The sequence below is a fragment of the Anabrus simplex genome, chromosome 1 (genome assembly GCF_040414725.1).
Source record: "Anabrus simplex isolate iqAnaSimp1 chromosome 1, ASM4041472v1, whole genome shotgun sequence".
Taxonomy (NCBI): Eukaryota; Metazoa; Arthropoda; class Insecta; order Orthoptera; family Tettigoniidae; genus Anabrus; species Anabrus simplex.
In genome coordinates this window covers 891,932,198-891,955,295 of record NC_090265.1, presented here as the reverse complement: position 1 = coordinate 891,955,295, position 23,098 = coordinate 891,932,198, and the positions used below count along the sequence as shown (strand labels likewise).

The 23,098-nt window shown below is 36.5% G+C and overlaps 1 protein-coding gene across 1 annotated transcript in view; it reads right to left on the bottom strand.

Annotated features, from left to right (window-relative positions):
* Nucleotides 1-23,098, bottom strand: part of aux (cyclin-G-associated kinase) — a 487,932-nt gene that overhangs the window by 117,127 nt on the left and 347,707 nt on the right. Inside the window, exon 20 of the mRNA XM_067136097.2 lies at nucleotides 8,002-8,173. Coding sequence (XP_066992198.2) covers nucleotides 8,002-8,173 — 172 coding nt within the window. The remainder of the gene's footprint in view (nucleotides 1-8,001; nucleotides 8,174-23,098) is intronic.

Below are 23,098 nucleotides of genomic sequence, written 5' to 3'. Positions count from 1 at the left end.
AAAAGGAAGCAAAAGAGAATTATATGAATGGCATACTTCAAGAGGGTAATGACCACAAAGGGAAATGGAAAAAGCTGTATTCATATATCAGGAATCAAAAAGGAAAAGGAATCCAAATTCCTACAATGGTGGGAGAAGGGGGTGAACACTATTTAACAGATACTGAGAAAGCAAACCTATTTAGTAGGGAATTTAGAGATTCAGCAGATGATTGTCAAGAGTTGGAAACCGAAACAGAAGATAGAGAGGGAGAGAGACAGAGGGAAACAAGAAGCTCCTCATTCACAAACGAAGATATTTTCAGAGAAATCCAACTGCTTCAGCAAGGAAAAGCAGCAGGAAGTGATCAAATTACTGGGGAGGTATTAAAGACAATGGGGTGGTACATAGTGCCTTATTTAAAATTTCTCTTTGACTATGTCATAAATAATAGTGTAATACCAAAGGAATGGAAGGAATCTATAATAATACCAATTTATAAAGGAAAGGGTGATAAAAGGAAACCAGAGAACTACAGACCAATCAGCCTGACCAGTATAGTTTGTAAAATTCTGGAGAGTTTAATATCGAAGTACATCAGAGGGATATGTGATGATAAAAATTGGTTCATGAGGAGCCAGTATGGATTTAAAAAGAAATTTTCTTGTGAGGCACAACTGGTGGGATTTCAGCAGGACATATCAGATCAGTTGGATTCAGGAGGTCAGTTAGATTGCATAGCCATAGATCTTTCCAAAGCCTTTGATAGAGTGGAACATGGAATATTATTAAAGAAATTGGAGGGAATAGGATTGGACGTAAGGGTTACACGTTGGATAAAAGCATTTCTAAATTCAAGGGTTCAGAAAGTCAAAGTAGGAAATAATGTATCTCAGGAAGAGAAAGTTTGGAAGGGAATTGCACAGGGTAGTATAATCGGTCCGTTACTTTTCTTAATATACGCAAATGATTTAGGGAACAATATAACATCAAAAATAAGATCGTATGCAGATGACATAATTGTTTATAGAGAAATAAATAACATTGAGGATTGTTCAGAATTGCAAAGGGACCTTGAAAGTATCCAACAATGGGTTGAAGAAAATAATATGAAGGTTAATGGAGGCAAATCAACTGTTACAACTTTTACAAACAGGAGCTTTAAAACTGAATTTGAATATACTTTGGATGAGGTAGTTATCCCAAAAGATGGCAAGTGCAAATACTTAGGTGTGAGATTTGAAAGTAATTTGCACTGGAAGGATCATATTGATGACATTGTTGGGAAAGCATACAGATCATTACATGTTATAATGAGGCTACTTAAAGGATGCAACAAAGAATTAAAAGAAAAAAGTTACTTGAGTATGGTTCGTCCATTATTGGAATATGCAAACAGTGTTTGGGATCCTCACCATGAATACCTAATAAAAGAAATAGATAGTGTGCAGAGGAAAGCAGCAAGATTTGTAACAGGGGATTTCAGGAGAAAGAGTAGTGTATCAGAAATGTTAAAGGAACTTGGGTGGGAAACTTTAAGTAAGAGAAGGGAGAAAACTAGACTTACAGGATTATATAGAGCCTATACAGGAGAAGCAGCATGGGGAGATATCCGTGAGAGGCTTCAGTTGGAAAATAATTATATCGGCAGGACTGACCACAAATATAAAATTAGAAGGAATTTTAGCAGAAGCGATTGGGGTAAATTTTCATTCATTGGGAAGGGTGTGAAGGAGTGGAACAGTTTACCAGGGGTAGTGTTTGATCCTTTTCCAAAATCTGTACAGATATTCAAGAAGAGAATAAACAGCAACAGAGAAAATAAATGAAGTGTTAGAGGGCATTCGACCAGTGCAGGTTATTGTAAATAAAAAAAATGTGTGTGAATAAATTAATTCCATCCCCTGGTCTAAGGAGTTTGGACAGCCAAAGTAGGGGACTGCCTGTAGGGGTGAAGTACAGTGGGGACTTCGAGGGCCCTGGGACCGCTACGGTAGCTGTGAAGGCCCTTCAGGAACTCTGAAAAGTGGTGGCAAAAGGGGCTCTGGTTAAGACGCAGCTGGTCGTTATGCTACTTAGGATCCAGAACGGGTAAAAAAAAAAGTAAATAAATAAATGCAATGTAAATATTAATCTTATACCAGTTGTACAGTATCATTTGAAGTAATTCCACATACTGTATATCAGTTGACTATATTTGTAAGTAGTACAGGAGATATTATAAGTAGAATTTTGTAAACAATATAAATTTATTAAGGACGAGCTGTGTGTTTAATAGAAAACATTGTTAGCGTAAATTGTATAATATTGTATTATAGGAAAAATTTTCTTCTCTTGTTAATTTAATATTTAGTGCTTGACAATAATGTATTTTAGTGTACCATTTGCCACCGAGGTAGACACCTCATTTGCAAATAAAGAGATTTTGATGAGGGGTGTTGTAGATCTCTCCATATATATTTTATTACTTATTAAATAACTGGGATCATAATTTCTTTGCCTAGTGGATTGAGATTTTTATTTGTCTCCGTCTAGGTGTTAACTTTATCTTTATTTTTAATATATAATGATCGGAATCAATGTCAACCCCCTGGAGATCTTTCACATTACTTTCACCATGGCTACATGATCAATTTGAAACTCCCCAATTTTACATTAGGACATTTCCAAGTCATTAATTTGTGCAGTTGTCTTTTAAATTTTGTGGTTTTCAGAATAAGTCTATGGTCCTCACAAAGTTCAATTAATCTTTGCCCATTTTTGTTTGTGAATTTATGAGCTGGCCCATCTTCCCACTACTGTATGATGATATTTTTCTTACCCTATTTTGCACTGAAATCTCCAAACAAGAGTTTAATGTCTACACATCAGGGATGTTTAATAGTAGATGGTCCAGTTCTTCCCAAAATTTGTCAGTTTCTTCTTTTCCCTTGGCATTTTTGTCATTTGTTGGGGCATGGACATTTATGAGAATTATTTTTGAGTTTGTACGTCACACACTGCGGGCTGGTCCCGCATCAGGTTCGAACTAAGCACTCTCGGGCATGGAGGTACAATTGTAATATTGTAAGATTTTCAGTGTGGGTAGCGGATGAAGGGAGGATTGAGGTGGTTGAAAGCGAACTACTTTTGAGGGCATATAGGGCTGTGTATGTAGAGTCCTGTAACAAGTGTCCTTAAGGATTAGGCTTTGTTGATTAATGAAACTATGTTCATATTCTAGTCACTGTAAAACTGATTGCTGTGATCTCTATATTTATTGCCCTTATTGAATGGGTACAGACACTTGTAAATATTAATTTGAGTAATCTTAAACAGTTCGAAAGATATAGACTCTCGAAGGCTCCTTTGTAATCACTTGGAATAGTCTGGAGACCTTTCCTATTATTGTTCTGTGTGAAGAATGTGAGGTGCCAGTGCAATTTTGGAGAACTTACATGTTTTTAAAAGCCCTTCGGGCGTGTAAGCCTTGTGCTTGTAGTTACTGTTTTTACGATTCATGCTAATTTCTTAGGATACCCTAAATTTAAGATGATATTGTCATGTTCCCAGAATTACCTGGTACTAGGCCAGTACTGTGAATAACAGGGAACTTTCCTCTCCTTGAACTTTGTAATTTAGCAAGGTTTTTCTTTCTTTTGCGAGGGCTTGTTCCCTCTGTGTTGCGAGGTTAACGGGTAAAAAAAGGGGGGGGGGAACCCTTCTCCTATTTTGCGAGGGCTTGTTCCCTCTGTGTTGCAAGGTTAACGGGTTAACAAAAAAAAAAAAAAAAGGAAAAGGGGAACCCTTCTCTTATTGGTTACCATGTAAGTTATTCATTTTATTTAAGCGTGTCATTCAGTCATTTAAGGAAGTTCGTTAACATAGTAATTGTGAATTAGTCCTTTTAAATGTAATAAATCTTTGGGTTTCTAAACTACTTGTGCTATTCTGTCCAGCCCCTAAGGCCCATTCCTCCTCTCAAAACGCTGCCAGGGTAATTGCTGGTACAGTAATCATCATCATTAATATACAGAACACCAGGTTATCGTAAGCAACAAGTTTTAGTTTTGTACGAAATATGAGATGCGTCAGTTTCATTCTTCATGACTGTTGTCAGTCATTACACGTTTATAACTGCCTCAAATCAATTTGGCACTTGAAACATAAGGCAAAGCCTGTTGACGAATCTATCGCATGTTGATAGCTAGTATACCAGTGGAATGGTCTTACGTCCCCCACACCTGGAAACGTGCTTTTGAGGATATGTAATGCTTCTTGTGACAGACTTGACTGAATGGTCAGTCACTAAACAAATCGGTTCACTGTCAGTAGATATTCCTACTGTCCGTGCACGAAGTGAATTAAGCCGCTGAAAATTCTAAACTGAAGTTTGCGACAACAAGAGGACAAATGCGGCATTGTTCAATGTTCATAGTTTTATGAATATAGAAGCCGAGGACGGAAAGAAACCCTCTGTTGGCAAAAACCTTCAATGTATTAGTGTGACGTTAAGCAAGTAGCAAAAAAATAGTTAGTAGAACAGAGACAGCATAAGACTGAAGAAAATTTATTTGACAAACAAGGAAAAACATGGAAAGGAAAAAAAAATTGGTGTAATGGATTTTTAAGATTTTGACACACAAACCATTAATTTTATGTTCTTCAGAAAACAACTCCATCAATATCTAAATTAAGCCATGTATCAGGAGAGAAGATTGGTTTCCAAGGAGGTTGTATCATTTTGAGAAATTTTGTAAAAGAGTTAGGCTTCAACTGGAAGTTTAGAAATAATAGAACTGTTTTAATCGGCGTCAACTTGAAAAACCTGCACCAGGCCTCTCTGGAGGCCATACGCTATGACATGATAGTTATCTTGTGAATAAATTTGTGAGTTAGTTACTGAAGAAACCGAGTGTACTTTTAACGACTGATGGGTGATATCCAACAAGGAGATTAGCAGGGGACACACGACGGGGTCCTCCTCAGCTTCTTACGAGATTTGCTCAAGGGCCAATTTATTTTGAGGCAATAATACCACGGAACATGTCAGGTCATTTGTGCATTGCAGTTATGATGGATAAGCATTCTAGAGCCTATAAACTGCTAAAACATTGTCCTGATCAAAAAGATAACGTAGAGGACATCCGATTCATTCCTAATCAAACCTTTATCTACTTCTCTTTAGGAAAATCTCTTATTATTCTCATGCCTTACATTCATTCAAACCAATCCCTCCAAAGCACTATAAGCGCTACAAAAGCTATTGTAAGCGATATTCATAACATTAAAGTAAGTTCCTTTTCGCTACGATTGAATAAATATGTAACCTAATAGGATAATAAAGCAAAAAAAAAAAAAAATTCATTTTAGTAGTAGAATAAAAACCAAAATTGCCTACACTGTAAGTATTCAACGCACTAATAGTTTTTATCATCTCCTGTAAAATTCATATTTTGTCGCTTACGATACTTCACCTTTCTAGGGACGATACAATTAGTGTCTAACTTATAAATATTATTGGACGCACATCCTACTAAAATGCAGCATCATCTGATGGCCAGGCAGGCATCAATTTTTGAAAATGAGACAAAGTCTCTCATACTGCATTGGCACTGCCGGTGGCTCCAATGGCCTCCACATTATGCACTAGCCATTTAAATATAAAAATTTCGTGATGTTCCGTATTGAACTGTATCACAATTAAATTGAAATAACAAATAATGTAGTTCAACCAACTCAATACAAGTAATTAAGAAATGTAGTGTTACATTCTTATTTAATTATAAGCGGAAGCGGTACCAGTTTCGACCACCAATCTGGGTCATCATCAGCCAAATAAAAATACAAAAACAATGCATAGGAAAACAAGAAATTAAAGGAGGAGTCTTTCACCAAAACAGTTGAAGAAGCAATATAAGATGATGGAGATTAGCACTGCACGATTTTAAATCGTAAAATCTAGAAGAAGTAGTAGCCTGTGTATACTATCAGGCGCGAAGTCACAACACAATTTAATAAATATGAAGTCAAAATTGTGTAGAAGTTGAAGACGAGTCGCTTGATTGAAGCAAGATGCTAGCTCCTGAAGATCAGCACAACATACTCAATGTCCGGCACTGTGCTTTCAAATGCCGACGAAACTCTGTGAATAGCTTAATGATCAAGCCTGTAATTGTTTCGGTTGCGAAAATATATAAAATACAATTTAATATAATTTAAGATAATAGAAGTATGTAACCAGCATCTTGTAGATTCTTCAGAACAGTTGACATAAAAACCAATTGTGAACAGAAAAATGGTAAAAAGCGCAATACCGGAAACAAATGAAAAACACAGGCTGGCTCACTTAACTGTTCACCTCTTCTCATAAACATTTTGAGGCACAGTGCCGAACATTGCGTGTGTTGTGCTACTCTTCAGAAGATTGCGCCTTACTTCATATAAGTGACTGACCTCCTACTTCTAGATTTTACAATTTAAAATCGTGCAGTGCTAATCCCCATTATCTTTTATTGCTTCTTCAACTGTTTTTGTGAAAGACTCATCCTTTAATTCTTGTTTTCCTATGCATTGTTTTTGTATGTTTATTCGGCTGATGATGACCCAGAATGATGGTCGAAACCGGTACCGCTTCTGCTTATAATTAAATAAGAATGTAACACTACATTTCTTATTTACTTGTACTGAATAGGTTGAACCACGTTATTTGTTATTTCATTTTAAATGTACTAGCCATGCGTCTTGGTAGGTGTGCTATTTACCAACTGATGAGCCCAACTTAGCACACTGGGGCGAAACGCTGGCAACCAGGAATGAGTTGGCTGGAAAATTTATAATGTCAAATAACTCTGTTTTAACAATGTTTTTTTATGCCCCTTGAAAATTCCTATATTAAACTGTGTATATCCTTCAGTTACGAGAACTCCGTTCCATGAATTCATCCATCACTATGAGTGATTCAGCATGCATAATTCTTTCCGTTCTCGATATTTATCCTGCACTCCAGTGATTATACTGAATGCAATCGATCTTCCGTATCGATTTCTCACTACAAGCTCTAGCGAGCTCTATTGTTGATATTCAAAGGCGCTGCAGAAGTCTATTAGTAATACCTGTTGACTAGTGTAAATAAACCAAGTTCGAAACAAAAGGGGAGAACATGTTTTCATAATAAATATGTAAATAATGTGGCAGAAAGTAGTTGTTAATTCGTTAGCAATAAAGGCCCAAGTAAATGAATGGGTAGTTTTAATCCTGTATTATGACAGGTTCTGAAATGGAGTATGAATGCAGCCTAATACTTCAAGACGTGGCAGGATGAATCACTGATTTCATAGGTTACTTTATATATTCTTGCATCTGGTTACATTTCAGAAAGATTATTGCCAAGTAAATGTATAAGGGAAAAGTTATTATTATTGGGGCTTGAAATATGTTTTCATGATACATATACGGTTAAATAAGGTAAGGTGTGACTGTTTGAGTAAGAAAACTGGAATGTTTGCCAGAGAAACCTCTGGAGTAATGCTATAGTATTATAATTTTTAAGATTGACATCTTACTTATGCGTTTATACAGTATGGAAATCATCTGCAAAAATGTAAGTTTAAACAAACTGATCACTGTTCCATACTGATTTTAATGTTGTTTGTATTCTTCTGAATTTTAAGAAAATTTGGATCCAAGAACAATTTGCTATAGTGAGTAAATTTTTTGCCATTATGAATTTTTGCTATACTGGACTCTTACTGTATATCTAAATCATGGTTATATTTTGTAGATTGTTTATCGACTGGTGAATGTGGTAGCAAAATCAACGCATCTACTGTTTACAATTTTGTATTACTGTACATTTCATTAACTCTGAGGATGATAAAATATAAAATATGTTTGAGTTGTTGACCAGCAATAGCAAAAAAATCACTCTCAAATAAGCTGATCCGATCCTGCAATGCAGCTCAGCTGTTTTCCTCTCTTCTATAAATATCATATTCATTCTAATGAATAACACACTATAGGCCTTTGACTGAAAAGACTCACCTAGATCTGCGAAAGGATCACGTGCTTTACTTTCCAGATTAGGTGTACTGGCATTTCGTGGTATAGAAGGCTGTGCAGGAGTTAAACTTGGCCCTCGTTGCTGCGGAGGAGTTGAACTAGCACTCATAAAGCCATCCCAACTACCAAGAAGACCACCAGTTGACTGCTTTGCCTGCAATAAAGACAAATTTAAATTTCATAAAATAAAATGACCACTTGCCAATCTCCACCTGCAAAACAAGAAATGAGTCTATTAATAACAAACAGATGGCACAGAATACGACAACAATCTCTCTCACCAAAATTCAAATTTCCTATCAACTGCAATGTGAATTCAACTTGATGGATTGGAGGAAGAGAGTAGAACTCATGATGCCAAGTATGCAGGTTTCATCCCGGCCAAGGCAGTTGACTCTAGAAGGCTAGGCAAAAAATCGTGACACTTCTGTCATAATTGTAGGAATGTTAAGTACCTCTGGTAACAAATTCCATGTCCACCCAGAAAAATTAACTCACTCTTTGAAACTGTCCAGCAGAGACCCCTTTGCTGTTCTTTTTCTGGTGTCATCTCCTCACAGAAGTATGGCTTCCATTATGGAGTAATATTAATTTGTGTTTCCCACTTCACAATTGCTGTATCATAGATACTGAACACTGTCGTAGTTCTGTGTCTAGGAATATCTTCTTCACCCATTTCCATGTTTCCCTTCTATTTTATCTTCTATGATAAGTTGGATTAGGATGTATTAGCCATTTTGGAGGAGGTGACCAAAACAGGCTGCTTTCCTACATTTTGTGAGGCTAGAGAATTCACATGATATCACAGCATGACACAGTACCTGCTTGTTGGTGTCGTGGTCTGCCCACTCGATCTTCAACATTCTGTGATAAATTCACATTCAAAGGAAGACTTTTGTGTCCATCCTTCAACATCATAAAACAGCACCGGTAATACATAACACTTCATGACACACCAACGAGATTCAACTGTAGGTCATGGCTGCACATGAGATATTTTAATGTCAGAAACAAACTTCTTGCAATGCTGATTCTGGTTTTGACTTATTTATCATCATCATCACCATCATCATCACCATCACCATCATCACAGTCAATCATTCTCCAATTACAAATGGCGATTTCTACATCCAGCTTCCATTCTTGTGTTAGCCAGCATAAAATATGACACCTTTTCCATACTGTTTCCATCCAGGGTGATAACACTGGAGATTTTCTAACTGCTGATTATTTTAAGGCCAAATTCCATGTTTAATTCACTAATGCTGTTAAGAAATGTTGGATCTTCAGAAAAAATGTCTCACACACAATTTAACTCTAAAACAACTACAGATTTTTCACAAAAAAGGTGAACCACACTATCAAGAAAGAAAAACACAGATCAAAGTAAATCAAATGTGGCTCAGAAATGAAATAAATTTTACACCTCATAAGGTCTAGATTGGAAAATACAGTTTATAATCTACACTTGAAACTAACAAAAATATCCACCTTAGTATATGACTCAACCCAAATTAACAGAATAATCAATTGTTCACAACTCTAAAGAGAAAACAGACAACACTAGATAACAAATATAAAATGTTAATGAGGGGAAAAAATAATAAGTATTTCAATTCAACAATGAATCACAAGAACGCTGAACATATATTTTACCCACCAGTTAATCATACCAAGCTCAATTTCAATACAGAAGAAATAAATATTTTGGAAAAAGGTCTAAAACATTAACTGTCACTATACCAAGAAAGACATTTATAAAGAAGAGGCAGCAAAAATGACAGCAGAAACTGAATTAACTATAAATAATACCCTGGTAAGTACTCTGGTTTTCCCTGTCATCTTTCATTCCAGCAACACTCTCCATTCTCATTTTATAGCATCTATCAGTCATTAATAAATCACTCTGCGAGTGGTGACCCCATCGTACTAATAGTCTCTATATGCTTCATTCATTACATCTCTGACCCAGTCAATGGCTGGAAAACAGGTTGTAGGTTTTCACTTTTCATTCAATATCTCGGTAGACCAACAAGAAGCGGTAAGGTATTAGGCAAAGGAAAACATGTCCAAAATAACAGAACACAAAAAAAGTATAGTAAATATGACATGACTAATAGTAGTATAGAACAGCTTAATAAGAAAATTAAAAAGAATTATATTATAATAACTAAAGTGGACAATACTAAAGTTTAATTAGATAAACAAGATTGTATTAACAAAACAATCTACTTCTTTAATAATAATAATAATAATAATAATAATAATAATAATAATAATAATAATAATAATAATAATAATAATAATAATAATAATAAATTTTAAATTACTTTAAAAAGATCCAACCAACAATGCAAAAGAAACTTAAGAAAAGCTTGAATGAAACAAATTTTCTACTTGTCGCTAAAGACATGAAATGCCCGAAGACTACAAACACAGGATTACCCACTTTAAGAGCATGGCTAAAAATTCATAAGGAGAATGTACTGATTAGACCAGTGGTAAATTTTAAAAACAGCCCAACTAATAAAATTGCACAATTTATGCAAATATTCCTAAAGAAACATTTCAGGTTTAATAGTAAACGAATTTTGTTAACACCATTGATTTCTGTAGTAAGACAAAGAATATCACACTGACTAAAGATAATTATATTCATAGTTTTGATATTCCAGACTCGTACTCCAACATACCAGTAACAGAAACAGTTAAGAGCATAAGAAATAATCTGTTTCAACACAGTGGGCTAAACAAAGTAGAGACTGAAGAGTTTATTAGAATTTTAACTTTTACTTCGCTGAATAACTTTTTCGATAATAAAATTTACGAACAGGAAAAGGGAGTAGCAAAAGGCTCACTAGCTTCAGGCATTTAAGCAAATATTTATTTGGTTAAGGGGACACAAGGGCTGGATTTTTTGGCTAGATATGTGGATGATGATTTTGTAATTATCAATGAACAAACATTGAAACCGGCAGAACTACGGGATGTTTTAAACAACATGGGCGAACATATTAAATTTGCGATTGAATCAGAAAAAAACAAATCCTTAAATTACTTTAATATAACAATTTCAAGACATAACAACCACTTTGAATATCAAACATATAGAAAACCAATACAAACTAATACAATAATTAGAAATAATTCTAATTACTCAGGACAACACAAGAAGGCCACTTTTTATCATTTAATTAATAGGGCGGTAAACATTCCCATTTCAGAAGAAGGACGTAAGAAAGATATGAAATTAATTTATGACATAGCAATATGTAATGGTTACTCAAGAAATTATGTCAATAAAGAAAAGAATAAAATCATCAACAAACCAAAACATTTCTTGAGAAACAAAAAGAAAAGAAAAAATACATAGTATTCACATGCAGCAATAGGCATTCTTATGATCTGTCCAAAATTTTCATGAAATACAATATTCGAATACCACATTGAGCATATAACAAAAAGTTTTTTTGCAGGCTTAAATAACATTAATAAAGGCAATCATTTCAATAAATCAGAGGTATAAACAGTACATTAACGTGTCAAAATTGTAGGAAACACTATATTGGACAACTGGGAAGAAATAGAGCGGTCAGATAGAAAGAACATAAAAAAGCCATAACACAAGCGAGTAATTTGGTCATGTGTGAACATATGTGCGAAAATAATTATTTCTTTACCAATATTGAATAAGACATGAAACTAATACATTCTGCAAATAAAGGAAAATACATCAAGGTCCTGGAGAAATTAAAAATCTACGAGATAATCCTACTCTTGAAAAACTCTTGAACTGTCTCACATTGGTCGTAATCTATGCTTTATGCTAGACTTCATATGGAATGAGCACAATTGGTTACTTCTTACATCGTGGAAATGTACGAACTTATATTATCCCTTTATCTTTGAACATAGAGTCACTACTTTCTCCTTGTTTTTGCAAATTTGATACTATGGTTCTCCACTTGCATTGAAAGAACATTACATATATAAGTAATAATAATAAAAACGTAAACGTTTCCACCTTTTCAATACTAACATATATTCACAAAATTATAAATTACACGGTACTAGTTTCGACCCATCTAGGGGTCATCATCAGCCATATTGGAGCAAAGATCACTTATAATAATAATAATAATAATAATAATAATAATAATAATAATAATAATAATAATAATAATAATAATAATAATAATACTTGTATTATTAACTATTACCATAATAACATCTCATTTCACTTGTTATTCTTTAAAATAACATTTTCTTAGGATTTCGCCAAAAGTGATCTTTGCTCCAATACGGCTGATGATGACCCCTAAATGGGTCGAAACTAGTACCGTGTAATTTATAATTTTGTGAATATATTTTAGTATTGAAAAGGTGGAAACGTTTACGTTGTTATTATTATTACTTATATATTACTCTCAGTTCAATACGGACCAAAAACATGAAATTCATAACCATTAATAAGAACATTACATGATGTTAGAGCGTTGTAGGATAAAAAATATAGTACGACTAAGTATTATTGTTGTGTAGTTGGTATATTAATTACCTCACTGCCGTGTGATCTTTGTGTACTATCTTAGATTTTATTTCTTTTCTTTCAATTTTTTTTGCACAGAATAAGTTTTTAAATAATAATAATAATAATAATAATAATAATAATAATAATAATAATAATAATAATAATAATAATAATAATAATAATAATAATAATAATAATAATAATAATAATAATTTTTAATGATTCATAGTGTGGATTACTGAAGTCATGTCCTAGTTCGTGAACCATGGGCAACGGCTGAGTGGCCTAGTAAAAGCTCGCTCCCACCTAGTGGAATCGAATCAAACCAAAACGATGAAATTTCCACTCGACCGCTCACATCTAGCGGAACAGAATCAAATGGAATTCTACAAGAAACTTAAAGCACACAATGAAAGGTCTGATAGCGCTAGCATTTTTGTGAGGAGGCAGAAATGAAGTGAAAAGAAAAGAGATCGGAGAATATTCTGGGTGCATGAAATTAACTACTCAAGGGAGTGGAAATGAGATTATTCAAGCTTATCCTAAAGGTTATTGCACGATGAAGTTAAATTTCAGTGAATTGAAATTTCAACAACTATTTCAGATAGTATAAGTTAACAAAACAAGTCAATTTTACAGGAGGAAATGCTACTTCAGATGGAGTGGGAGTCCAAGATCAATCTAAAAGTACAGTAGGTTGCATACTGTGGCAGGATAAAATCATTAATCGAGGTAGCCTCATCATTAATTAAAAACCGCCACAGCAGAGGAGTTTCGTATGCAGTATGGTTCATTGAGAACACATGTACGACAGTGTCAAACGTAGGAAATGCCACTTAGGAAATTGTTCAGCTATAAATATAATAACCCTTAAAGGTACTGTACATACAAAGTGATTATCGTACTGATATACTGCATGTGGACTCCAATATAGTACGATTTTGTGATGAAGTCAACAACAATTGACATAAATTGCATATAGACTACAGGAAGTTACCACAAAATTTAATATTCTAACCTGTTTTATTTGTCATTGCCTCGCTCATTTCCTCCAAGGCATGATTTCTTAATGCTGTTGCAATAATACGGTACTCGTGGGTCGCTCATGGATCTTGTCATAAAGGAAATTGTATTTTTTAACTAAACTGGTAAGTTTTCCGGGTCCGTTCTAAGTAAATTGAATAAACTGTAACAAAATAGAAAGTTGCCGATCGCCTGCAGGATACAGCTGAGTTCCCAGCAGAAGCTGATATACATTTGCCATCAAATGGCCGCCAAAAGATCCCGATCTTCCACAAAGTTGCGCGAATGTTGATAATTCTGTTAGATTCCACTCCGCTAGTCAAAAAATATTCTTGGCAGAGAATCATGTTCCGTTCGGTTCGATTTAACTCGTGGTGATCGCCATCTCTATCTCCCATTTAAACACGTTAAAAACAAATCAGGTTTGATTAGATTCAATCCCATTATACTACTGGGAGCGGGCCTTAAGTCCTGACAGTCGGAATACCAGTTGCTATGGAATGGGAGTGGGCATCTCGGACATATTCTGAGTCATGACCCTGCTTGTGCTCAGGCGGCTAAGATTATACAATCCACTATGGTCCCTAATCCATTAGAGGAGAGATCCTCACTTGAAGTAAGTGTAAGTAGGGTAGTATCCTGCTTCACGAATGTAGCGAGCTCAGACCATTTTAAGCAAGCCTCAGACCTATGGGAGTAACGGAGTCCCACTCCAATTTGACAGTCGAGGGACTCCTTGGAAACAACTTGGCGAATGAAATGGAATGCGATGGGGAGCTATCAATATTAAAGGGGCTTATGGGAGAAAGAAAGCAGAACTGACTGAGTCAGCAAAGAGGATACATATGGATGTGCTAGGAGTAAGTGATATTTGGGTAAGGGGAGATAACCAGGAAGAGACAGGAGGTTATAAAGTGTACTTGAAGGGTGTTAAAAAGGGAAGGGCAGGTAATGGGGTAGGACTGTTCATCAGGTATACTATTGCACGCAACAAAGTTTCTGTTAGGCACGTAAATAAACGAATGAAATGGGTAGATTTGACAGTGGGAGGAATTAGAACGAGAATTGTCTCAGTGCCATGTGAGGGTACAGATGAAAATGAAGTTGACAAGTTTTATGAAGTATTGTGTGACATCATAGTCAGGCTCAACAGCAAAGACAGGACAGTGCCAATGGGCGATTTCAATGCGAGAGTTGGAAATAGAACTGAAGTGTATGAAAGGGTGATTAGTAAATGTGGGGAAGATACGGAAGCTAATAAGAATGGGAAGCGTTTGCTGGACTTCTGTGCTAGTACGGGTTTATCAGTTACCAATACATTCTTCAAGCATACACATGGGAGGGGTACCAGATCCATAATACACTATATCTTAACCGACTTCGAATTCAGGAAATCTGTTAGGATTATACAGGTTTTTCGGGGATTTCTCAATGATACAGACCACTATCTGATGGATAGAAAAAGTGAAATCTGTCTGCAAACAAATCAGGGTAGAAAATCTCCAGGACGAGAAAATTAGAATAAAGTACATGGATATGATTAGTGAGAAGTTCCGAACAGTGGACAGTACGCAGGTTCAGGATATAGAAAGAGAAAGGGTGGCATACAGGGATGCTGCAGTAGAAAAAGGAAGGGAATGCCTAAGAACAACTGTGTGTAAAGATGGGAAAAGGCGAACATCTTGGTGGAACAATGAAGTGACAGCAGCTTGTAAACTTAAAAAGAAGGCTTATCAGAAATGGCTCCAAACAAGGGCTGATACAGACAGGGAATTGTATGTAGATGAAAGAAATAGAGCAAAAAAAATAGACGTTGAATACAAAAAGAAGTCGTGGGTAGATCTTGGTAATAACCTTGAAAGGCTAGGCCAAGCAGCATGGAAATCTTTCTGGGTGGTAATAAAGAATCTTAGGAAGGGAGGTAAAAAAGAAATGAACAGTGGTTTGGGTAATTCAGGTGAACTCAAAATAGATCCCAGGGAATCACTGGACAGGTGGAGGGAATATTTTGAGAAACTTCTCATTGTAAAAGGAAATCTTCCTGGTGGTGTCGCAAACAACCGAGCTCATGGGGAGGGGGAAAATTATGTTGGTGAAATTATGCTTGAGGAAGTGGAAAGGATGGTAAATAAACTCCACTGTCATAAAGCAGCAGGAATAGATGAAATTAGACATGAAATGGTGAAGTATAGTGGGAAGGCAAGGATGAAATGGCTTCATAGAGTACATAGTGAGATTAGCATGGAGTGTTGGTAAGGTACCTTCAGATTGGACAAAAGCAGTAATTGCACCTATACACAAGCAAGGGAACAGGAAGGACTGCAACAACTATCAACGTATCTCATTGATTAGTAATCCAGGCAAAGTATTCATTGGCATCTTGGAAGGGAGGGTGCGATCAGTGGTTGAGAGGAAGTTGGATGAAAACCAGTGTGGTTTCAGACCATAGAGGGGCTGCCCAGGATCACATTCTCAGTATGCGCCAGGTAACTGAAAAATGCTATGAGAGGAATAGAGAGTTGTTTATGTTTCATAGATCTAGAGAAAGCATATGACAGAGTACTGAGCGAAAAGATGTTCCCATGCTGGGGGACTATACGATTAAGGGTAGATTATTAAAACCAATCAAAAACATTTATGTTGACAATTGGGCTGCAGTGAGAATTGATGGTAGAATGAGTTCTTGGTTCAGGGTACTTACAGAGGTTAGACAAGGCTGTAATCTTTCACCTTTGTTGTTCGTAGTTTACATGAATCATCTGCTGAAAAGTATGAAGTGGCAGGGAGGGATTCAGGCAGGTGGAAATGTAGTAAGCAGTCTGACCTATGCTGACAACTTGGTCTTAATGGCAGATTGTGCTGAAAGTCTATAGCCCAATATCTTGGAACTTGAAAATACAGTGGAACCATGGATTGCGAGCATAATTTGTTCCGGCAACATGTTTGTAATCCAAAGCGCTCGTATATCAAAGCAAGTTTTCCCATAAGAAACAATGGAATACGGATGATTCGTCCACAACACAAAAATATTTATCTGCATACCATTTCTAAAACAAAATATAACGTAAAACAAATTAAAGTGCACTTTTCCTTACAATAGAATCATTGCTGGTGTGAGGAAGACGAGAGATGACATGAGAAGAGTTACTGTGCAGCACGAATTTCACTAACGGAATCCCTGCTATCTGTTGGCTCACTGGAATTTTTTTCTTTTCGTGCAACTTTAACGAGGAACCTGTCCAATGACTGTTGCTTTTGCCTCTTTTTGAGGATTTCACGAAAATGTGACACTGCATTGTCACTGAACTGATTCATCGCTCGCACTGCTACAGCCTTATTTGAGTGGTGTTTTTCTACAAAATTTTGAACCGTTCCCCACATTTTGCACTTATCCCGAATCTCAGTTGAAGCGAGAGTTTCCATTGACTTTTCCTCCTCCTCTTCCCTGGACAAAATCTCCGTAACTTCCTCCTGCTGTTCACGATGCAAGTCCATCAGTTCGTTGGTGGTCAGTTACTGGCTATGTTCTTCCACCAGATCTTGAATGTCCACGTCATTCACCTCCAGACCCATAGTCTTCTCTAAGGACACAATCTCATCCACTATCGGTGGCTCATTGTCACCAACAATCCCCTCAAAGTCATGTCCAAGAACACAGTCAGGCCACAGCTTTCCCCAAGCGGAAGTGAGAGATTACCCTACACAACTAAAATCAACATTACTTAGAAGGATCTGCACAGAGGACAGAAGAATGGAATCCATATAACATAAATTGAAAATTTTAACAAGTGTCTACCTATACGTACAATTTTAATATGTTGAAACTTTTAAGTGTTATATATTGTGACCTGTGTGTTTTTAATATGTTTTATATACTCATGCTCTATTTATAACTTTTTAACCTGACCACTGATATTTTAATTATATGCTATTATTCCATCCCCCATTAGACATCCGGATGCCTAATACAATAACAACTTGTGTATTGTCTAATGGCTAAAACAAAACATGTACTAGCTGATGATGGCCGTTAAAGAGCCGAAACCGGTACTAGCTTAATCTATTAAAATAAATTGTGTATTGAATGGTGGAAAAACACATTTCTTATCTATACTTTGAAGTGAGAGTTCTCTTGATGACTCCATCCCAGGCTTTATCAATGATCTTCAGGCAGTTCACGTTGGGAAAATGATTTCTCCGAAACTCTCAGAGGGTAAGGCTTGTTTCTTCGGTCACTTCGAAGCATCGCTGAAATAGTGCTTTGGTGTATAGCTTCTTGAAGTTCGAAACGACTTGCTGATCCACAGACTGGAGTAGTGGAGTAGTGTTGGGAGGAAGGAACTTAACCTTAACGAAGTTGAGTTCCTCCAGTAAGTCGTCCTCAAGGCCTCAAGGCTTGGAGGATGAGCAGGAGCATTGTCTATAACCAACAAGATTTTGAGCAGCAGATTATGTTCTGATACGTATTTCTTCACTACAGGACCAAAGACCTCGTTCATCCATTCAACAAACGAACAGGGGAGCGGAAAACGTAGGCACACGTGACGCTCATATTGTGGAACTTCACTTGTTTATCAAGTTACAATTTATTTACAATGTTTGCTCGTCTTGCAAAACACTCGTAGACCAAGTTACTCGCATTACGAGGTTTCACTGTAGGTGCAATGAGCATAGTATGAAAATTAGCCTTTCGAAGACTAAATTGATGTCGGTAGGTAATTCAACTGAAAACTGGAACATGTAGGTAATTTCAAGTAATTAGGATGTGTGTTCTCCCAGGATGGTAATATAATAAGTGAGATTGAATCAAGGTGCAGTATAACTAATGGAGTTAGTTTGGAGTTGCGATCAACAATATTCTGTAAGAAGGAAGTCAGCTCCCGGACGCAAGTATCTTTACATCGGTCTGTTTTCAGACCAACTTTGCTTCACGGGAGCAAAAGCTGGGTGGACTCAGGATATTTATAAGTTAGTAACAGACATGAAAGTAGTGAGTACAAACAGGTGGGAACAATGGCAGGAGGGTACTTGGAATGAGCAGATAAAGGCTAAGTTAGGAGTGAAGTCGATGGAGGAAGCTGTACGCATGAACCGGCTTTGGTGGTGGGGTCATGTGAGGTGAATGGAGGAAGACAGGTTACCTAGCAGAATAATGGACTCTGTTATGGAGGGTAAGAAAAGTAGAGGGAGACCAAGACGACAGTGGTTAGATTCAGTTTCTAACAATTTAAAGATAAGAGGTATAGAACTAAATGAGGCAACAGCATTAGTTGCAAATAGAGGATTGTGGCAACTTTTAGTAAATTCACAGAAGTTTACAGATTGAACACTGAAAGGCATAACAGTTTATAATGATGTATGTATGTATGTATGTATGTATGTATGTATGTATGTATGTATGTATGTATGTATGTACGTACGTATGAATAAGTTCTTTTCATTATTCCGTAAAGAATGGCTAAGGAGTGTGTGTGGGTGTGGCCAGGCATTAAGGAGTATGAGGGACGAGTTGGAGAGTTTGAGGGAGATAATTAGGATTCTTTCAGAAGAAAGAAAGGAAGGTAGGCCTCCCTCAAACAGTGTACAGCAGTTGTAAAAGGAGGTTGGGAAGGAAAATGGGGAATTATAGAAGACAGGGGGTCTAATGTTTTCAGGGAGTGAGATTTCTAGATCCTAATGGGTGAGTAGGAGATAGGGATCTGTGCTCAGATGGCCTTCACTTAAACTGCAGTGGTATTTATAAGTAAGGAAATGTGTTTATAAGGGTTGCAGGTAGGTATATTCAGCGAAACGGGAAGCTCCAGGGAGCGGAGATAAGGGTACAGTGATCTGGAAGTCAACTAGAAATGACATAAAAACTTTAGTGCTGAACTGTAAAGTATCGTAAAGAAAGGAATAGCATTAATTTAATAGATATACACTTACCAGATATTGAAACATGAGTTTAATCATGGCTGAGAAATTATATAATGGATGCAGAAATTTTCTTATGGAACTAGATTGTGTATTGCGAAGATAGGATATGAATGGTCGGAGGGAGAGTATTCATTCTGGTGAAAGACGAATGTGTAAGCTACGAAAAAGTTACAGACGACAAACATCAAATCCTAGGTGTTAGGCTCATCTCTAAGGATAGTAGGCAACTTGATGTCTTTGGAGTGTACAGACCGGGTAAGGGTAGTGTTGACGCTGATTCGAAATTATTTGATAATCAAGAAGTTAGTATAAATAACCACTTAATTGATACTTTATTATTGCCTCAGGCAAAATTGAATATAAATTAGCACTTACAGGACGTTTCAACCACTTAGTGGTCCTCTTCAGCTGTATAAAGAAAGAATTGAGAAGAAAAAACATTCGGACAATAAGCACAAATAATAAAAGTTCTTTGGAGATTCCTTTGTTAAAAAATGGAGGTCATCATAACAGGACATCTCGCCTCTCGTTCTTGTTTGGAAAAGATGTTTATTCTGCGCTGTCTAGAGGGTCTATCTTTGAGGGCGACCTGGTGAAGTAACGATGTGACACAGTCTGCAGTTCATGCAAAGCTCTGGAGAGAAGGGAAGTAGAGTTTTGTCGTCATCTAAAATATCATGTGAGGGAGGAGGAAGATTGGGCTGTGCTTCTGCGATGTCGTGTTTGATTATATCTCTTGTTCGTCTTGCCTGTTTTATGTCTACCCATTCCAAGTATTTACTAATATTCTCGTATAAGATGTTTTTTTGCTCATTTTCGTTAAGATTCTCTTCACTGTTTTCTAATTTATCAAGAACGATTTGGATGTTTTCCAGGTTGTTCATTAGATAATCAGCTATGTAGGAAGCGATACGGAAACGAACATGATTGTAGCGGGTGATCTCAGTTTACCGAATGTCAATTGGGAAGGTAATGCAAATGACAGGAGGTATGACCAACAAATAGCAAATAAGTTACTATGAGAAGGACAGCTGATTCAGAAAGTGATGGAACCAACCGGAGGGAAGAATATTCTGAACATGGTGCTGGTAAAACTAGATGACCTCTATAAAGGAAGCAAAGTAATAGCAGGTATTAGCAATCACTAAGTTGTTTCTGTCGTAGTTAAAAATAATTTTGCTAGAAAGGAAGATTATAAAAGTAGGACTATCGGGCAGTACCATACGGCTGATAAAACAGGCAGGAGAGAGTTTTTTAAAGTAACTACGGTCAGTGGAAAACAGTAAATAAAAATGTAAACAGACTCTGGGAGGGGTTTAAAGCAATTGATGAGCAATGTGAAAACAGGTTTGTACCTTTAAATGTGGTAAGAAATAGTGAAGATCCACTATAACAGAGATGTGGAGAGACTAAGGAGGAGTTATAAATGGCTGTGGAAGTAACGAAAAATTGAAGGAACTTACTAGGAAATATGAATCTAGCAAAGAAGTCAGCTAAGGATAACATGGTGGCAAGCATAATTGGTGGTCATACAAATTTTAGTGAAATATGGAAGGGTATCTATAGGTACATTAAGGCAGAAACAGGTTCCAAGAAGGATATTCCAGGGATCATTAATAAACAAGGGGAGTGTGTATGCGAGGATCTTCGAAAGGCAGAAGTATTCAGTCAGCAGAAAAGATTGTTGGTTACAAGGATAATGTCCAGATAGACGAGGTGACTAATATTAAAGAAGTATAAAAATTTACCTCTGATTAACAATGACATTTACAATAAGATACAAAAGTCAAAAACTAGAAAAGAAGTTGGAATTGATAAGATTTCTGGGGATATACTGTCCCCTTCAAAAGTGGTAAAAATCATTTAAGGGAGAATATTTTATTTCTACTGTGAATTGGAACAATATTTCGTGAACCAGGAAGGGAGTTTTAGCACGTCGAGTCGACTAGAACCAGTCACCAGGTGTACGGAAATCCCAGCTAAGGGTGAGCAAGAGGGAGCGAGCAGATACCGCTAGCCAAGTAACCTTCAAATCAGCCGTGAATACCACGTGATCAGGCGAAATGTGTGTCAAATGCTCCATCGATATTAGTAAAGTTATCTGACGTCTGACTATGGCAGCCAATCAAGTGATCAATTTGGTGTGAAGTTAATGAAGTGACCAATCGTGTATAATGAAAAGACGCACCCCTGTCTTAAGACTGTGAATTATGGATTTTCCTAAGGAAACTTTACTCTGAATTTTCTACCTCTGAACGCGACGAGTGGAGGATTACTCTGACTTCAACTACAGACGTGAAAAGACGCACTTTGCTTACTGGGGAACTTCGTCTTATTTAGAGCTTCCAACATCTTGCAGATAGCAGTTCAGACATTCACGGATTCTACTTACAATTAACTGAAGATATTAAAAGATAAGTTGCTTTTCCATCTCGTCAAACAGCGGTGTGTGTTTTGGACTTGTCTCAGACTTAATTTTCAGTTTCAGCTTTCGCAAGAACTTCTACAGAGGAGATTATTGGTTCGAGTGCAAGTCAGGATGCCTGTCTTCCTACGATATGAATGGTGTGGTTTCCAGCACGCCAGCATGTCCTCAATGAACGAGTAGAATGTAAAGCAGCTCAGACGGGCGAGACCAGGATCGATGGTGCGTAACGTGGTAATGCACTAGGTCATCAGCCCGAGTTCTACGATCGACAGTCACCACCAAGTAATATTTAAACATTGTTATTCTTTCTTCCTATTTGTAAAATGTAAGTGTAATGATATAGCCTCTACTTATTTGCTTAGAAGAATTTCTATTAGTTAGAATTTTTTCCGCCTCTTCTTTCTTGGTGAAGGTAGTTTGGGAATGAGTGTGTGTATTTTGAACCTATTAGCTTGTTTGAGTGAATGTCATCGAGAAATGTTTCAACTGTCCCGAGTTCATTGTGGCAGGAGAAATAAAAGTAATACGACCTCAACGCTAAACTAGGATTATTTGAATAATTTTTTATACTTGAATTGAGATCAGATGGGACAGTAATTTCGTGGATTCCATTATATCAGAGTTCATTCCTCGATTATACGACGTATGGTTGGATTCCGAGTGCGATAGAGTCATCTGAGATATTGTTGTGCAGTAGCTTCCGCATGTATGACCTTGCGCGGCCAGGGATAATAATAATAATAATAAAAATAAATTAACTTAATTATCGCGTAAAAGAACACCTAAGGTCATGAGCATAATAATAATAATTATTGAATAAGGTTGATGTGCGCTCATTTGTATTAATTTAGGCCTGGGAAATGGCAGTATCTGACCGATACATTTATATGTATTTTTGCTGTGCTATTATAATTATTTGACTGGTAGATGGATATTATTGAGTTTAGCAGATAAGTTGTGCATCCATTATTGAGTCAATTTAAGAAGAAAATATGTTACCTGACGTAATTTCTTCGTTGTGAGCGCAGATTAATTGAGAGCCACAATTATGGTGGAAAGGTAAAAATAAATATCGCAGCTCATGAACCGCGTGCGCGGAATGTTAATTCTGACCTGTGTTTAAGCAATTTTGTCGATGATTTTCGGATGATTTTTGCTCGTAAATTTTCCCTGAACATCGT